The 14920-nt window shown below is 35.1% G+C and overlaps 1 protein-coding gene across 5 annotated transcripts in view; it reads left to right on the plus strand.

Moving 5' to 3' along the window:
* Nucleotides 1–14920, plus strand: part of LRBA (LPS responsive beige-like anchor protein) — a 727902-nt gene that overhangs the window by 554246 nt on the left and 158736 nt on the right. For all 5 annotated transcript variants that reach the window (XM_033857307.2, XM_033857309.2, XM_033857305.2 and 2 more), the window contains 2 exons: nt 4614–4754; nt 5800–5919. In XM_033857307.2, the coding sequence (XP_033713198.1) occupies nt 4614–4754; nt 5800–5919 (261 nt within the window). The remainder of the gene's footprint in view (nt 1–4613; nt 4755–5799; nt 5920–14920) is intronic.

Raw genomic sequence — 14920 nt, forward strand, 5'->3', positions numbered from 1 at the left:
GGAACAGTTCACATATAAATCTCAAAAGGAAAAAGAAATTCTGGTGATGGTGATAAAAACAATTACAACAACATTAATAGCAGCTATACTTATTGAGTACTTTGTGCCAGGAGCTCTTTACATATATACATTATTAGTCTTTTAAATAAACCTGTTAAATAAATATCATATTTGAAAAATGGAAGTGTAAGAAAGTGGGAAATTGTTGAAATCAGGAAAAACATTTTATAATACAACCGTTTATGGATAAAATGGCCCAAAGGCTGGTTTTGAATACTGATTTTTGTGTCCTAGATTTATGTTGATTTTGAGCTAGGTTATTCAAGATACTTATTTTCTTCATTATTAAAATAGGGATATCTAGCTCACATTTATTGTGAGAATGTATAATAATGTTTTCTAAAATACAAAATGTAAGCTGGAGGTTATTAATTAGATAACTTCAGGTAAGAAAAATTTTAAAAAGAAAGCAAAAACTTAGAATGGGGGCTTCCCTGGTGGCGCAGTGGTTGAGAGTCCGCCTGCCGATGCAGGGGACACAGGTTCGTGCCCTGGTCCGGGAAGATCCCACATGCCGCCGAGCGGCTGGGCCCGCGAGCCATGGCCGCTGAGCCTGTGCGTCCGGAGCCTGTGCTCCACAACGGGAGAGGCCACAACAGTGAGAGGCCCGCGTACCGCAAAAAAAAAAAAAAAACTTAGAATGTATGAACACTACAGTCTTTTTACAGCTTAACTTTTACTAGTAATCAGATGAAGGAGTCTGTGTTGGGTGGTTATAGGGGCCTTTGAATCCAGTACCATTTGTTTTTAATTAATGTAGTACTAGATAATTGTAACTTGCTTGACATTTCATATCCTTTTCACAGTAAAATTTGGAGGCCCTTTTGACTTTTGAAAGATAATTTTGTTTTTGATTATGTTTTTGAGATAGAGTAATGCAGTTTTGATGTCTATTGTGTACTATTAGGCTTCTGACAGATAATGCACAGTACTGCATGTACCATTAGATGATTGTGATGCTTAATTACTTTCTTTCTTAATAGACAACATTAGTTTCATCAGGCTTGTTTAATGGCTTTTTTCCTTAAATATTCTTGATCAAATAAGCTGAAAAATAACAATAATTATTATTACTAATAACTTACTGCATTCCAGGCACTGAACTGGGCACTTTACATGCAGTATTTTTATATCTCTAATAATTAGCAAAATTACTTCTCAAAAAAGGTAACAAAAGATTTTTTTTATTGTAATATTCTTAAAAACCTGATTTAGAAAGTTTTGTTTTGCATATCTTGTTCTGAAAGGTATCAGATGAGAATTTCAAACAGAATACTTACCAATCTACCACAGTTGTCAGTTTGGCTATTCGTGAGAATAATATATCCTATGTGTAGTTTTTGTTGTTGTTGTTGTTTTGCTATTTATACATTTTCAAGAGTTCTGGTGTTCTTTTTTCTTTAATTTGTCTTTTCCTATTTTAATCCAAGTTCTTATTTCCTTTTTTTTTTTTAACGTAAATGCTTGTGTTGGTAGTCCTGATACTCTAATTTTTAAATAATTCCATTTTATTTGAATCACTTTTTCATCTTGTTGTGATTAAGGTTCTTTTATTATTTTACAGATTTAAAAAATCTTATATAATTCTATTTGTTAGCTTTTTGTAGTGTTTAAAATTATTTTTCTATATCCTCAGCCTATTTATATTTACCTGGTTATGAACTTGAATTATACCTCTCTAATCAATACTTATTTTTTATTGATTTTTTTCCAGGAAGTCATGACCATTTTAAATGACCAGTATTTTTGCTCTTCTTCCTTTAATCAATTTGCTGATTTTGAAAAATTATCTGTCAAGCTTTTACAGTTAAATTGTACAAAGAGCTTTCTGTAGGATGATAGTACTAGGCATCTTCCTGAATTGCCCTCCATTTGTTGCTCTTAATATACTGTATAAGTAAGAGGAACCATCAGCATTTACTTTTAGTTCTTTTGCAGAGATGAATAAATATCTTGAAATGCTGATTTAGATAATGTTTCAAAAATGCTATGATGCACTTTGGTGTATGACTGACTCTTGCTTAGTTAAATGTTTTGCAGCATTATAACATAGTTGGATTCAGCTCATCTTTTAAAGCAATTGTCAGAAAAATATGGGCCAGCATGGTAGAATGTATTAGCTCAATACATTGTCTCCATTTTATTATGAAGCTGCTGAGGAAGCTGTGATATACAGCACTGTCATTACAGATCTATTGTTAGGATGGTTCTACAGTCTTCTTTGCACTGCCATTAATTTATAGCAGTAAACAATATGTAGCCTTCCAACTGCAGCAAGGCAGAATCTTTTAATGAGGTGGATGTTATTACCACAATAAATCAGTGCTTTCGCGTAATGTATAATTCAATGTGTGTATTCCCACTGTAACTTCTCTGAGTAAGCTGATAGTGTATCATTGTCATTGCACAGCTCCACTAGTCTGTTTTTTTTAACCTTCTTTTATTTGGGGACTTCTTTTTTATATGCTTGCAAATAAATGTGCTATGTCTTGATAGCTGTCCTGTAGCAGGCTTCAGAAATCAACTGTAACAATCACAGCCGGAATCAATACTGTGGGTTCTACGTATATGGATCTCTGCACGATGCCATTTTTTTTCGGATGCTAGTGAAATCAATCCTAATTGGTTTTAGCATTATATTCAAGAAATGTGTTTCTATAACTATTGATTTTGGGGGTGTACTCATTTGGAGAGTAATAAAAATAGGAGCACATAAAGTGAATACTTAATATGCTGCAGAACCATACAAAAGGAACATTGATTTTGTTTTCACGTAATTTGTCTTCCAGTGATTTTATTTCTTCTTTCTTTCCTTTGCATGGCTCAGTCTTCAGGGACAACAGCTAAAATACATTTAAAGGCATTCCAAATTGGTTCTGTAACAAAGATTTCTTGGAGTCAGTTCCATCCTTAACTGGCATAAGTTTAGTAAATCAGATTTAACTCTTTTGTACAGAAACTAATGCTTTAAAAGATGGCATTTTAAATTGGTATACTGTGATACTGGTTTAAAATAATAATCAACTAAAGGTTTTTAAAAATTTGCTTGTAGAGTTAAAAAAAGGGCTTAAAATAAAATGTTGATTAGAACCATCCTATTGAAACAGAATGAAAGGCACTAGAAATAAACGGCAGTTTTGAAAAAATAATTAACAATTTTAAGAAATATAGCCAAAATGATCATTTAAAATACTGCTTAAAATTACTTTTTAACATGAAAAGCTACTTAAAAACTAGTTTAACATTGCTTCATTTTCCATAGAATATTTCTGAATGCATCTGTTTTAAAACCAGTATTTTAAATTTCAGTTTAACGTTTTTTGCATAAATGATCAGATATTTTCTTTCTCATATAAATGAGTGACTAACTGATAGGTTTTCATTAAAGAAAGTAATCTTACATTTTTTTTCAGTGAATTGGTACTTATATTTTAAATAAAGAGTAGAGATTTTCTAGAGATTAGAATGTTTTATGAGAATGAATTGTTACTTGTTTTTTAAGCCCTTAGACCCCTTTGAGAATCTTAGAATACTCTGCATGTCTTCCTGAAGAAAATTGTACATGTGCATAATCACATGAAATTTTGCTTACTGGTTAATGGAGTTCATGAATTCCCTGAATAACAACAGCAGCAGCAACAATAATGATACTAGCTAACATTTATTATGCTCTTATCTTATACCAACCAATATTCTGGGGGCTTATAGGTTATTGTTTTATTCAAACTTTACCCCATTGTTAAAAGATAACCTTAAAAATAATAGCATTCATTGAATATTGTCAGGTATGGTTTGTCCCTCCATGTACTTACTCATTTTATTTTCCAAAACAACTTTCTGACTGGGTATTGTTGTCACTCCAGTAAACCCAGGCTCTTCATCACTTCGCTGTGCTGCTTTAGGGACCTCTGCTGTAAAGTATTATTGTACAAGCTCGTAATCTGTCTAATATTCTATTCATGTTACACATTTAAAAAAAATTTCATGCCGGCATGTTTTTATCTTTTAAATTTTGGTTTTACTCATACTATTAGAAATTTCTAGATTTACATTTAATCCCTTTTTCACACAATCTCCTCCTTGCACTCCTTCTCCCCCACCCTCGCCCCCTGCCAAATTTTGTTGCATTGTCTTCTCACAATCTATGATATGTTAATCCTTTAGCTTCAAGATTCTGTTTCTGGTTGTCTCTTCTAAGGACTAAAGAGGATTTTATAGATGCTTTCCAAAGTATCATATAACTAATATTCACTTCATGTAATTATCTTCATGAAAATGCTTGTTATGGGCTGATTAAAGACCTTTATTCAACAGAAACTAGACTTATTGAGAAATGACAGGTTTCTCCATTTACTTATATGTGTATATTTAATGTGCATTGAAAAATAAATTTATATTTCAATCCACTCTCTGACTGTAACACTGCTTTAATTTGAATAGTATATATTTTTAATTCACTTTCACACTTGCTGATTAGATAATATTTGAAGAGAGAAAGAAATAAAGGACGATTGTATTTATGTGTTCTTGTTTCTTCTCCTCCCCGTTGGCAGCCAATAGGAGCTTTGAATCCAAAAAGAGCAGCATTCTTTGCAGAGCGTTATGAATCCTGGGAAGACGATCAAGTTCCAAAGTTCCACTATGGCACTCATTACTCAACTGCAAGTTTTGTTCTTGCATGGCTGCTAAGAATAGTAAGTTCAATTTGAATAATAAACCATGAATAAGTAAATTCAATGTTGTGGAGAATATGCATTGATTAAAAATCATCAGCATCTTTTTTGAATGGTGAAATTTTTTTCAGTGATTGAGACTCTACCTATATAAGTATCTCTTTATCCCATTTGGGCTGTATTTTATAACACGTTACTGTAGAATGGCCATAAAAATGTTTCACCTGGAATTGCGTGAATTTTTTTCCTTAAATTTGCCTCTTCAAGTCTTTGATATCTTACCAGACTCTAAATTGTAACATATGTTATTTTCCAATGTAGTCTATTAAAATAAGAACTAAATAAGATTCCCTTAACACAGACATATATTCATATATTTTGGAAACTTCAGTTGCCCAAAATGGAATAAGGTGTGTTTGTAATTTACACCAAGACTGCTGTGTATTGATAACATATTGGTTAAACAAGAAATGTTTCTGTAAAATTGAAAGGTGATTCATCTACTAGAAAGTAATTTCTTTGGGAAAGCATTAGCAGCACATCATTAATTAAAGCTTGTTAGAGGGTACAGGCAGATATAAATCCTAGAGGTAATTTATAGTGCTTAGCTAATTTCAAGCAATTATCCACTAATATGTGTTTAAGTGTTCTTTAACTAAAAGGAGGCTTTTAAATCTTCCAAACATTTTTCTTTTCTTAATCATAAATTAAATATTGAGCCATAACAATAGGAAAATTACATATTGGACTGTTTCCCTGGACTGTGAAGCAAATGCAGTCTAATTTATGTCTGAATGTTATTAATAAATTGTTCTTGGAAAGGAAGAGAGTCTGAAAAATATTGAAGAGAGTCTGAAAAATACTAAATTTTGGAAATATTTCTTCTGAAACAAAAATGATATAAGAATATTAATGTAATAATTTAAGTATAATTCCCAGCCTATGCCTAGTACGTATTACTGGCTAATGTCTATTGGTAACTAAGTATTTAGATATAAAGATTTATAAAAACCACATTTTTATGCATGAGGGAATATATGGCTTTTTTAAATGGCTTATTTTTTAGGAACCCTTCACAACTTCTTTCCTAAATTTACAAGGAGGGAAATTTGATCATGCAGATCGAACTTTTTCATCGATTTCCAGAGCTTGGCGAAACAGTCAGCGTGATACATCTGATATTAAGGTACAGAAATACTTCATTTTACAATTATTATTGCCAATGTGTTTCTTATTGAATGGATGTTGATAATTTCTCTCTTGCAATACAGCCCTATTTACTAAAGATGAGCCTCAAAGGATGAGGCCTTAATTAAGTGGCCAATAACCATTATATAAGATTTCTCTCTCTTTCTCTCTCTACCTCCTGTGTCTGTCTGTTTCTGTCTGTCTGTCTCATCTCTCTCTCTTTAATTGTGGAACAGTTGTTTTCCTTCCTCCTTGGAATCCTTTTTAAAGGAAAAATGCAGTATTATGGATGTAAAGCAGCGTGCTTAATGGGATTCCAAACTCAATGAATAAAATTAATATAGTCACAAAAATACTGTGAGAAAGATCTCAGATGTTTAGTTTAATTCAACTTATTTCATTTTATTGATACTTTAGCAATCCCCTGTCTCTATTCTTAAGGTAATCATCTTTTACCTACTGCTGGTTCTAAATGCCTACCTGACTCTGCTTGTTATAGAATTGCTTTATTGTTGAGGGGAAATGAGTTCTTCTATCTATATATATGTTCAGTAGATCAAAAACTTTGCACAGTAGCTGATACAATACTTTTGCTTCTGTCCTCAAAAGTACTGTATTTTAGTTCTGTGACATAGTATCTGTTTCTTCACTGTTTAGATGCTGTTGAGTAAAACAAGATATGCCTGTGGTTGTGTCCTTAGGTGTCGTAAAGAGCTATGTCTTATACATAAATAATTATACTATATGGGAGAAAATGATAAGTACATATGAGAAATATTTGGGCTTGAAAGAGGAAAAGTTACATTACTAATGTTTATGTTACTATAGAGTACTTTAAAAAATTAATTAAAATTATAATTGTATCTTACTTTTAGTCATGATACATTACAGTCTATAAAAAGTGTTCACATACTTTATCTTACTGTAGAGTATAACATTGCTTATATCCAAGATATTTTATTGAAGATTCCATCATATGCATAAATAATCTCTTTTTTAAATTTTTTTTTTTGGGGGTGGGGGCTGTGTCAAGTCTTAGTTGCGGCATGCAGGATCTTTCATTGCAACGTGCAGGTTCTTCGTTGCATTGTATAGGCTTCCCTCTAGTTGTGGCATGCGGGCTCCAGAGCGCACAGGCTCAGGAGCTGCAGCACGAGGGCTTAGTTGCTCCGTGGCATGTGGAACTTTAGTCCCCAACCAGGGATTGAACTGGCGTCCCCTGCATTGCAAGATGGACTCTGAATCACTGGACCACCAGGGAAGTCCCCAGAAATAATCTTTTATATTGGAACATCTATAGGAATTTTTGATAGCACAAATAATGTACTCTGAAATACTCTTGAAATTATCATATCCCTTAAGAATCATCAGTAGATAATTTTGAAATGGATAATTAGATAACAGTAAATCAGAATAGTTAACAGATTTAATAATGGTTTCTACTTCTAATCTCAAAGCTATTTCTTTACTTACTTTAAACCTTTTGAGAAGTCATAAGAGATATGCACATAGGAAAACATTGATAAGACTTTTTGTTATCAAATTGAAGACATGAAAAAAAATTTTTAATTTCTAAGTTCCTTTTTTTTTTTTTTTTTGCGGTACGCGGGCCTCTCACCTCCACGGCCCCTCCCGTTGTGGAGCACAGGCTCCGGACGTGCAGGCCCAGCGGCCATGGCCCACAGGCCCAGCCGCTCCGAGGCACGTGGGATCCTTCCGGACCGGGGCACTAACCCGTGTCCCCTGCATCGTCAGGCGCACTCTCAACCACTGCACCACCAGGGAAGCCCCTAAATTCCTTTGTTTTTTAAGTATCTCAGGACCAAGTTATAACCTCATACTTAAGTTTGGTAATAGAAGTGTAAACAAGAACAAAATTGTGAATTTGAATTTTTTTCTGCTCTCTAATAGAGAGGTAGTGTATATCTTCAAATTTCTACCTCTCTGTATTAGACATTCCCACTTAATGCTTTGTTGGACGGGAGATACATGTGATAGATAGATCCTTGTAGTTTTGTTGTCTCTTTTTCCTAAATCTCCTCCTTTTTCTCTCAAGATTCTTTAATTAGCACATGTCTGGTTCCATTTCTCCAAACATTTCCTTCAAAATACCCCACTTGTAAAAAAAAATAAAAAATAAACCCACACAAAACAGCTACAGCATTAAAAAATAAAACCCCCAAAACCCCATATGAACTTTACCTTTCTCATTCCTTATTTTTCTCATTACTCTTGTTTCTTCACAAATAAAGACTCAAATCCATCTCGCTTCCCTTTGAATGCCTCAGCAGATTTTGATAAAAACAGCCCCAATTACTAAACCAATACTAGAGTTTTAGTTCTTGTTATTGTGCTACTTAATTTCTAGCTTCCTAGCCTAGTTATATAGGGCATCTAAATGAAGAAGTAGAGTACAAAGTTAAGGCAAAAGTTAACAGAAAAATAAAAGAATTAAAAATTCCAAGTGTCAAGTTGATTGGAGCCTGCTTAGAGATACAGCTTTATTTTTTTTATTTTTATTTTTTTTGCGGTACGCGGGCCTCTCCCTGTTGTGGCCTCTCCCATTGCAGAGCACAGGCTCTGGACGCGCAGGCCCAGCGGCCATGGCCCACGGGCCCAGCCGCTCTGAGGCATGTGGGATCCTCCCGGACCAGGGCACGAACCCATGTCCCCTGCATCGGCAGGCAGACTCTCAACCACTGTGCCAGGGAAGCCCAGATACAGCTTTATTCTTAAATACCATTTCATTATGTTCAGAGGCACAGAAATTTTCTTCAGGACTAACTTGGATGAAACCCACTTGCTCTTCTAACCAATATGTATATTTTCCTAATTTTCTTTTTTTTTTTTAAACCACAAAATATCTGTAAGGTGAATAGGACATTGATAAATTACTCCATTTTCTATATTAATAACCCGGTAATTTGGACCCTACAACTGAGTGAACACTTTGAAAAGTATATAATACATGGTTACACAGGCTATAGGCTATTTAAAGAGCCTCCTTATAGTTGGTCCTTCTACAACTGAGGAGGGATTTAATCATGCCTTTTTTATTTTTTGATCTTGCCTCCTCATGTTACATTCTAACACTTTATAAAGCATGTTTAAATTATTATAATAATATAATGTATAAGAATGAATATATTAAGAAAGCACATTTAAATTAATATAATAAACATTTCATTGAGATATAACATTATATTTCAGATGGAATCATATTAATTATAGTCTGATCTTTATTTGTGTTGTCTTGTTAGAGTTTCTAGAAATACGAAGGAAAATGTTAAACAGTAGAGAGGGGATAGTGAAGTATGTGAGTGGTGGTAGGGATCACTTTACTGAGTGGCTTCTAAAGTATACGTTGCTAGATTAAGATGCATTCTCTAATGTTTTCATGACATTTTACAAAAATGAAATATTGTTAGGTAGATAGAAGATTTATTTAAATTACTTTTTCAGGGAAATTCTCTGGCAGTCCAGTGGTTAAGACCCTGCACTTTCACTGGCGAGGGTACAAGTTCAGTCCCTAGTGGGGGAAATAAGATCCCGCAAGTTGCACAGCGCAGGCAAAAAAAATAATTAATTAATTAATTAACTAATTTTTTGGAAAAAATAAGAATAAAATAACATTTCTAGTACTTAACTTTTTTTGCTAAAGGGGAACTGTCACTATAATATCTTAGGATCCCTATTTCTTGCATTCTGCTAATACTCAGAATAATTTTACTGAAAAAATATGTTATTCCTAAAAATAAAGGTTAAAATATTAATTATTTTTATTTCAGAGAAGAAAGAGACATTATCAGATTTCACTAAAGCAGTCTTTCATTTTTAGCATGATTTACCATTTTAAAATTGGGGGGTTTGTTTGTGTTTCGGTTCATCATTGGTGGTTCCATTTCAGGCCTGACCCTCAATGATGCTTTTTATTCTGTCTGGATAAAGAGTTCAGAAGTGTTGATCAGTTCTCTAACTAGGCTTACCACACTGTCCAATAGAAATGTAATGTCAACCATAATTACGATCACATATATAATTTTAGATTTTCTTGTCACGTTTTAAAAAGTCAAAAGGACCATGTGAAACTGATTTTAAGAATATATTTAAACTGATATATCCAAAATATTTTTATTTCAGCATGTAATCAATATAAAATTATTAATTGGATATTTTACATTCTTTTTTTTTAATATTAAGGCTTTGAGAGCTGGTGTGTATCTTATATTTACAACAGGTCTCTTCTCAGACTAGCCACATTTCAATTGTTTAATAGCCACTTGTGGCTAATGGCTACTCCATTTGGCAGTGCAGACTTAGGGCATTGTTTTGGCATCACACCAAGGGATAGCTTTCTGCTTATGGAAGGAAGAATGCCTTCTTGCTCTTTGAGCAACGATGTTCCTGATGTTGTACTCCATCTAAATATGAACTGACAGGTACTAGCAATAATAGCTAGTCTTGAGGACTGAAATAGAAAGTGCTAAAATTGGGTTGGAGAATCATCACTGTGATAAGTAATATTTTAAAATCCCCCAGCAGAAAACTGGACAGCTACATGTAAAAGAATGAAATTAGAACACTCCCTCACACCGTATACAAAAATAAACTCAAAATGGATTAAAGACCTAAATGTAAGGCCAAACAGTATAAAACTCTTAGAGGAAAACATAGGCAGAACACTCTATGATATAAATCACAGCAAGATCCTTATTGACCCACCTCCTAGAGAAATAGAAATAAAAACAAAAATAAACAAATGGAACCTAATTAAACTTAAAAGCTTTTGCAAGGAACTTCCCTGGTGGCACAGTGGTTAAGAATCCACCTGCCAATGCAGGGGACATGGGTTCGATCCCTGGTCTGGGAAGATCCCACATGCCGCGGAGCAACTAAGTCCATGTGCCACAAGAACTGAGCCTGTGCTCCAGAGCCCCTGAGCCCCAACTACTGAGCCCATGTGCCACAACTTCTGAAGCCTGCACACCTAGAGCCCGTGCTCCTCAACAAGAGAAGCCACCGCAATGAGAAGCCTGCGCATCGCAATGAAGAGTAGCTCCTGCTCACCACAACTAGAGAAAGCCCGCATGCAGCAACGAAGACTCAACACAGCCATAAGTAAATAAAAAAATAAATAAACTTATTTATTTTAGAAAAAGCTTTTGCACAGCAGAGGAAACCATAAACAAGATGAAAAGACAACCTTCAGAATGGGAGAAAATATTTGCAAACAAAGAAACTGACAAAGGATTAATCTCCAAAATGTAGAAGTGCTCATGCAGCTCAATATCAAAAAAACAAACAATGCAATCCAAAAATGGGCAGAAGACCTAAACAGACATTTCTCCAAAGAAATACCAATTGCCAACAAACACATGAAAGGATGCTCAATATCACTAATCATTAGAGAAATGCAAATCAGAACTACAATGAGGTATCACCTCATACCAGTCAGAATGGCTATCATCCAAAAATCTACAAACAGTAAATGCTGGAGAGGGTGTGGAGAAAAGGGAACCCTCTTGCACTGTTGGTAGGAATGTAAATTGACACAGCCACTATGGAGAACAGTATGGAGGTTCCTTAAAAAACTAAAAATAGAACTACCATATGACCCAGCAATCCCACTACTGGGCATATACCCTGAGAAAACCATAATTCAAAAAGAGTCATGTACCACAATGTTCATTACAGCACTATTTACAATAGCCATGACATGGCAACAACCTAAGTGTCCATCGACAGATGAATGGATAAAGAAGATGTGGCATGTATATACAATGGAATATTACTGAGCCCTAAAAAATGAAATTGAGTTATTTGTAGTGAGGTGGATGGACTTAGAGTCTGTCATACAGAGTGAAGTAAGTCAGAAAGAGAAAAACAAATACCGTATGCTAACACATGTATATGGAATCTTAAAAAAAGAAATGGTTCTGACAAACCTGGGGCAGGGCAGGAGTAAAGATGCAGACATGGAGAATGGACTTGAGGACACGGGGAAGGGGAAGGGTAAGCTGGGACGAAGTGAGAAAGTAGCATTGACATACATACACTACCAAATGTAGAATAGATAGCTAGTGGGAAGCAGCCACGTAGCACAGGGAGATAAGCTCATTGCTTTGTGACCACTTAGAGGGGTGGGATAGGGAGGGTAAGAGAGAGACGAAAGAGGGAGGGAATATGGGGATATATGTATACATATAGCTTTGTATACAGTATGTATATGTATACATATAGTATATATGTATATACATACATATACATATACATATAGTATGTATATGTATACATATAGTGCTTTGTTGTACAGCACTAACACAACATTGTAAAGCAATTATACTCCAGTAAAGATGTTAAAAAAAAGAAAGAAAAGGGTGGTTATCGTAGGTCACGCTGATGCTGTGCTTCAAAGAAGTCCCACATCCCTTGATGCAACCCTATCCATTTTAAAAATACAGATACCCAGTTCTTTCTCAAAAAAAAAAATCCCCCAGCAAACTCTGTTTCAAGTTTTAAAAAAATCTTTTAAGTTTAGAAACTGAGGTACAAAATAGATTATTGTCTTCAGCCTGAACCATCATAACCAAATCTTGTGGAACAAATCAGACTCATAAAGCTTGAATGAATTTCATAAGGCAGTCACATGTAAATATTAGGCAAATATCTAAGCTTTTCTAGGCAGTTCATTGTTACTGATTCCCCAGCCCCCCAGCTCCCCGTTGAGGCACCAGGCAGCACACACGTTTTCAGGTACCGTTAGTGTCAATAAATTTAATCTAATGATTAAATAGAATCTGATTTGCTGCAGTTTAAACTTTTTTCCTTCTCTCCTATAGAAGTGATTAACAAATCAGAATCTGAGAGTGGAAAGAGTCATAAATGTCAGCTCGGTTCATTATTTTAGAAAGGGGGCAGTAGTAAATGGATCTTCTACATTCTTTATATGTTTTACATGGAGATTGTTGGAGAACTATACTTCTCTAGAAGCTTGGAATTTAGTACAAAAATATTTTTTTAAAATAACCTGTGCTAAAAATAAACTTAGGGTAACAAGTTTGGTGGAATCCTGAGATAGCATTTAATTTTTAAAGTTTTTATTTTAATTGAGTTTACGCACAATCAGGCCCTGGTTGTGATACAGCATCAAATGAGACAGAGCATTGCCTTCAGTGAACATTTGCGGTAAATGGGGTACTGACGATAAAAGCATTCCAGCAATTCAGTATAATAAAGGATCTGTGGCTCATAGCTACAAGATCTGAAATGAGGAGAAGGGAGAGGAAAGAGGCAATTCAGGGCCTATCATGGGTTGCCTTATAAGCTTCAGTAAGGAGGTTGGACTTTATCCTGGGGGCAGTGGGGATATACTGGAAAGGTCAAAGCAGAGGGGATTTTGTGGTTTTAAGTGACCGCTGTGATCGGTGTTTGTATTACACTGAGCAGGAGTGGAAACAGTAAGTAAGCTGTTAAAGTAATGGGGTGAGAGGCAGTGGAGGCAGTGGTACTAGAGAAATGTGATGAATTTAAGACATATTTAAAAGGTAAGAACTGTTAGGATTTGCTGATTGATTTGTCTCCTAAGATGAGAGAGAAATTAAATTTGACTTGGACATGTACTTAGAGAACACAGAAGAAGAACAAGTTTAGTTAGGGCATGGGGATATAGCTCCCTACCTTCAGGCAGAAAACTTCCTATGACAGGTGAATTCAAGTCCCCCCAAACACATTTAGTTAAGCCAGCATTTACTGATTATTTTATCATATGCAATACATAGTAGGGAGTTTTTGGGGTTAAAAGGGCAAGATAAACACAGTTCTTTACTTCACATATCTCCAGGTGAGAACGACACATATACATAAAACTATTTTTAATACAAGTTAGACAGCGCCAAGTGCTATAATAAGATATAAACAAAATGAAATGAGTTCTTCCTGGAGGAAGTGGGGTTGTGAATGACTTCACAGAGTAAGTGGTATTTGAGTTGTATCTTAAAGGATGCAAGGGAGCCTTCCACCTCCCAGATTTACATCTCTAGCATGTACATTTATCCTGGTATCTGACTCGCTCCTTAGCATCTCCATTTTAGCATGTAAAATGTATCTCAAATTTAACACGTTCAGAACCAAATTCCTGATCTTCATTCCTTTAAACCTGCTCTTCTCACAGTCTTCCCTTTCTTAGTTAATGGCTTCTGAGTGAAAGCTGTTGCGAGTAAAAGCTGAAGTCCTTACAATGCAAGACCCTACAGCAACTACCCCTCCCCTCCATAATCCTGTTACGTCTTGAACTCTTTGTACCATTTGCCCTCTTGTCCACTCTGTTCTAGCCAAACAGGACCTCCTTGGTATTCCTCACAAACTCCAGGTATCTTCCCACCTCAGGGCCTTTGCTTTTACTTTTCTTTTCACCTGAAAAATTCCTCCAGATATCCTTATGGATTCATTCCTTCAGCCATTTTAAGTCTTTACTCAAATGTCACCTTCTTAGGGAACCCTCTTGCACTGTTGGTGGGAATGTAAATTGATACAGCCACTGTGGAGAGCAGTATGGAGATTTCTTAAAAAACTAAAAATAGAATTACCATTTGACCCAGCAATCCCACTACTGGGCATATACCCAGAGAAAACCATAATTCAAAAAGACACACGCACCCCAGTGTTCATTGCAGCACTATTTACAATAGCCAGGACATGGAAGCAACCTAAGTGTCCATCGACAGACAAGTGGATAAAGATGTGGTACATATATACAATGGAATATTACTCAGCCATAAGGAGGAACGAAATAGTGCCATTTGCAGAGTCATGGATAGACCTAGAGACTGTCATACAGAGTGAAGTAAGTCAGAAAGAGGAAAACAAATATAGTATAATATCGATTATATGTAGAATCTAAAAAAAAATGGTACAGATGAACTTTCTTGCAAAGCAGAAATAGAGACACAGATGTAGAGAACAAACATATGGATGGATACCAAGGGGGAAGGAGGGTGGGA

The sequence above is a fragment of the Tursiops truncatus genome, chromosome 5 (assembly GCF_011762595.2).
Source record: "Tursiops truncatus isolate mTurTru1 chromosome 5, mTurTru1.mat.Y, whole genome shotgun sequence".
Lineage (NCBI taxonomy): Eukaryota > Metazoa > Chordata > Mammalia > Artiodactyla > Delphinidae > Tursiops > Tursiops truncatus.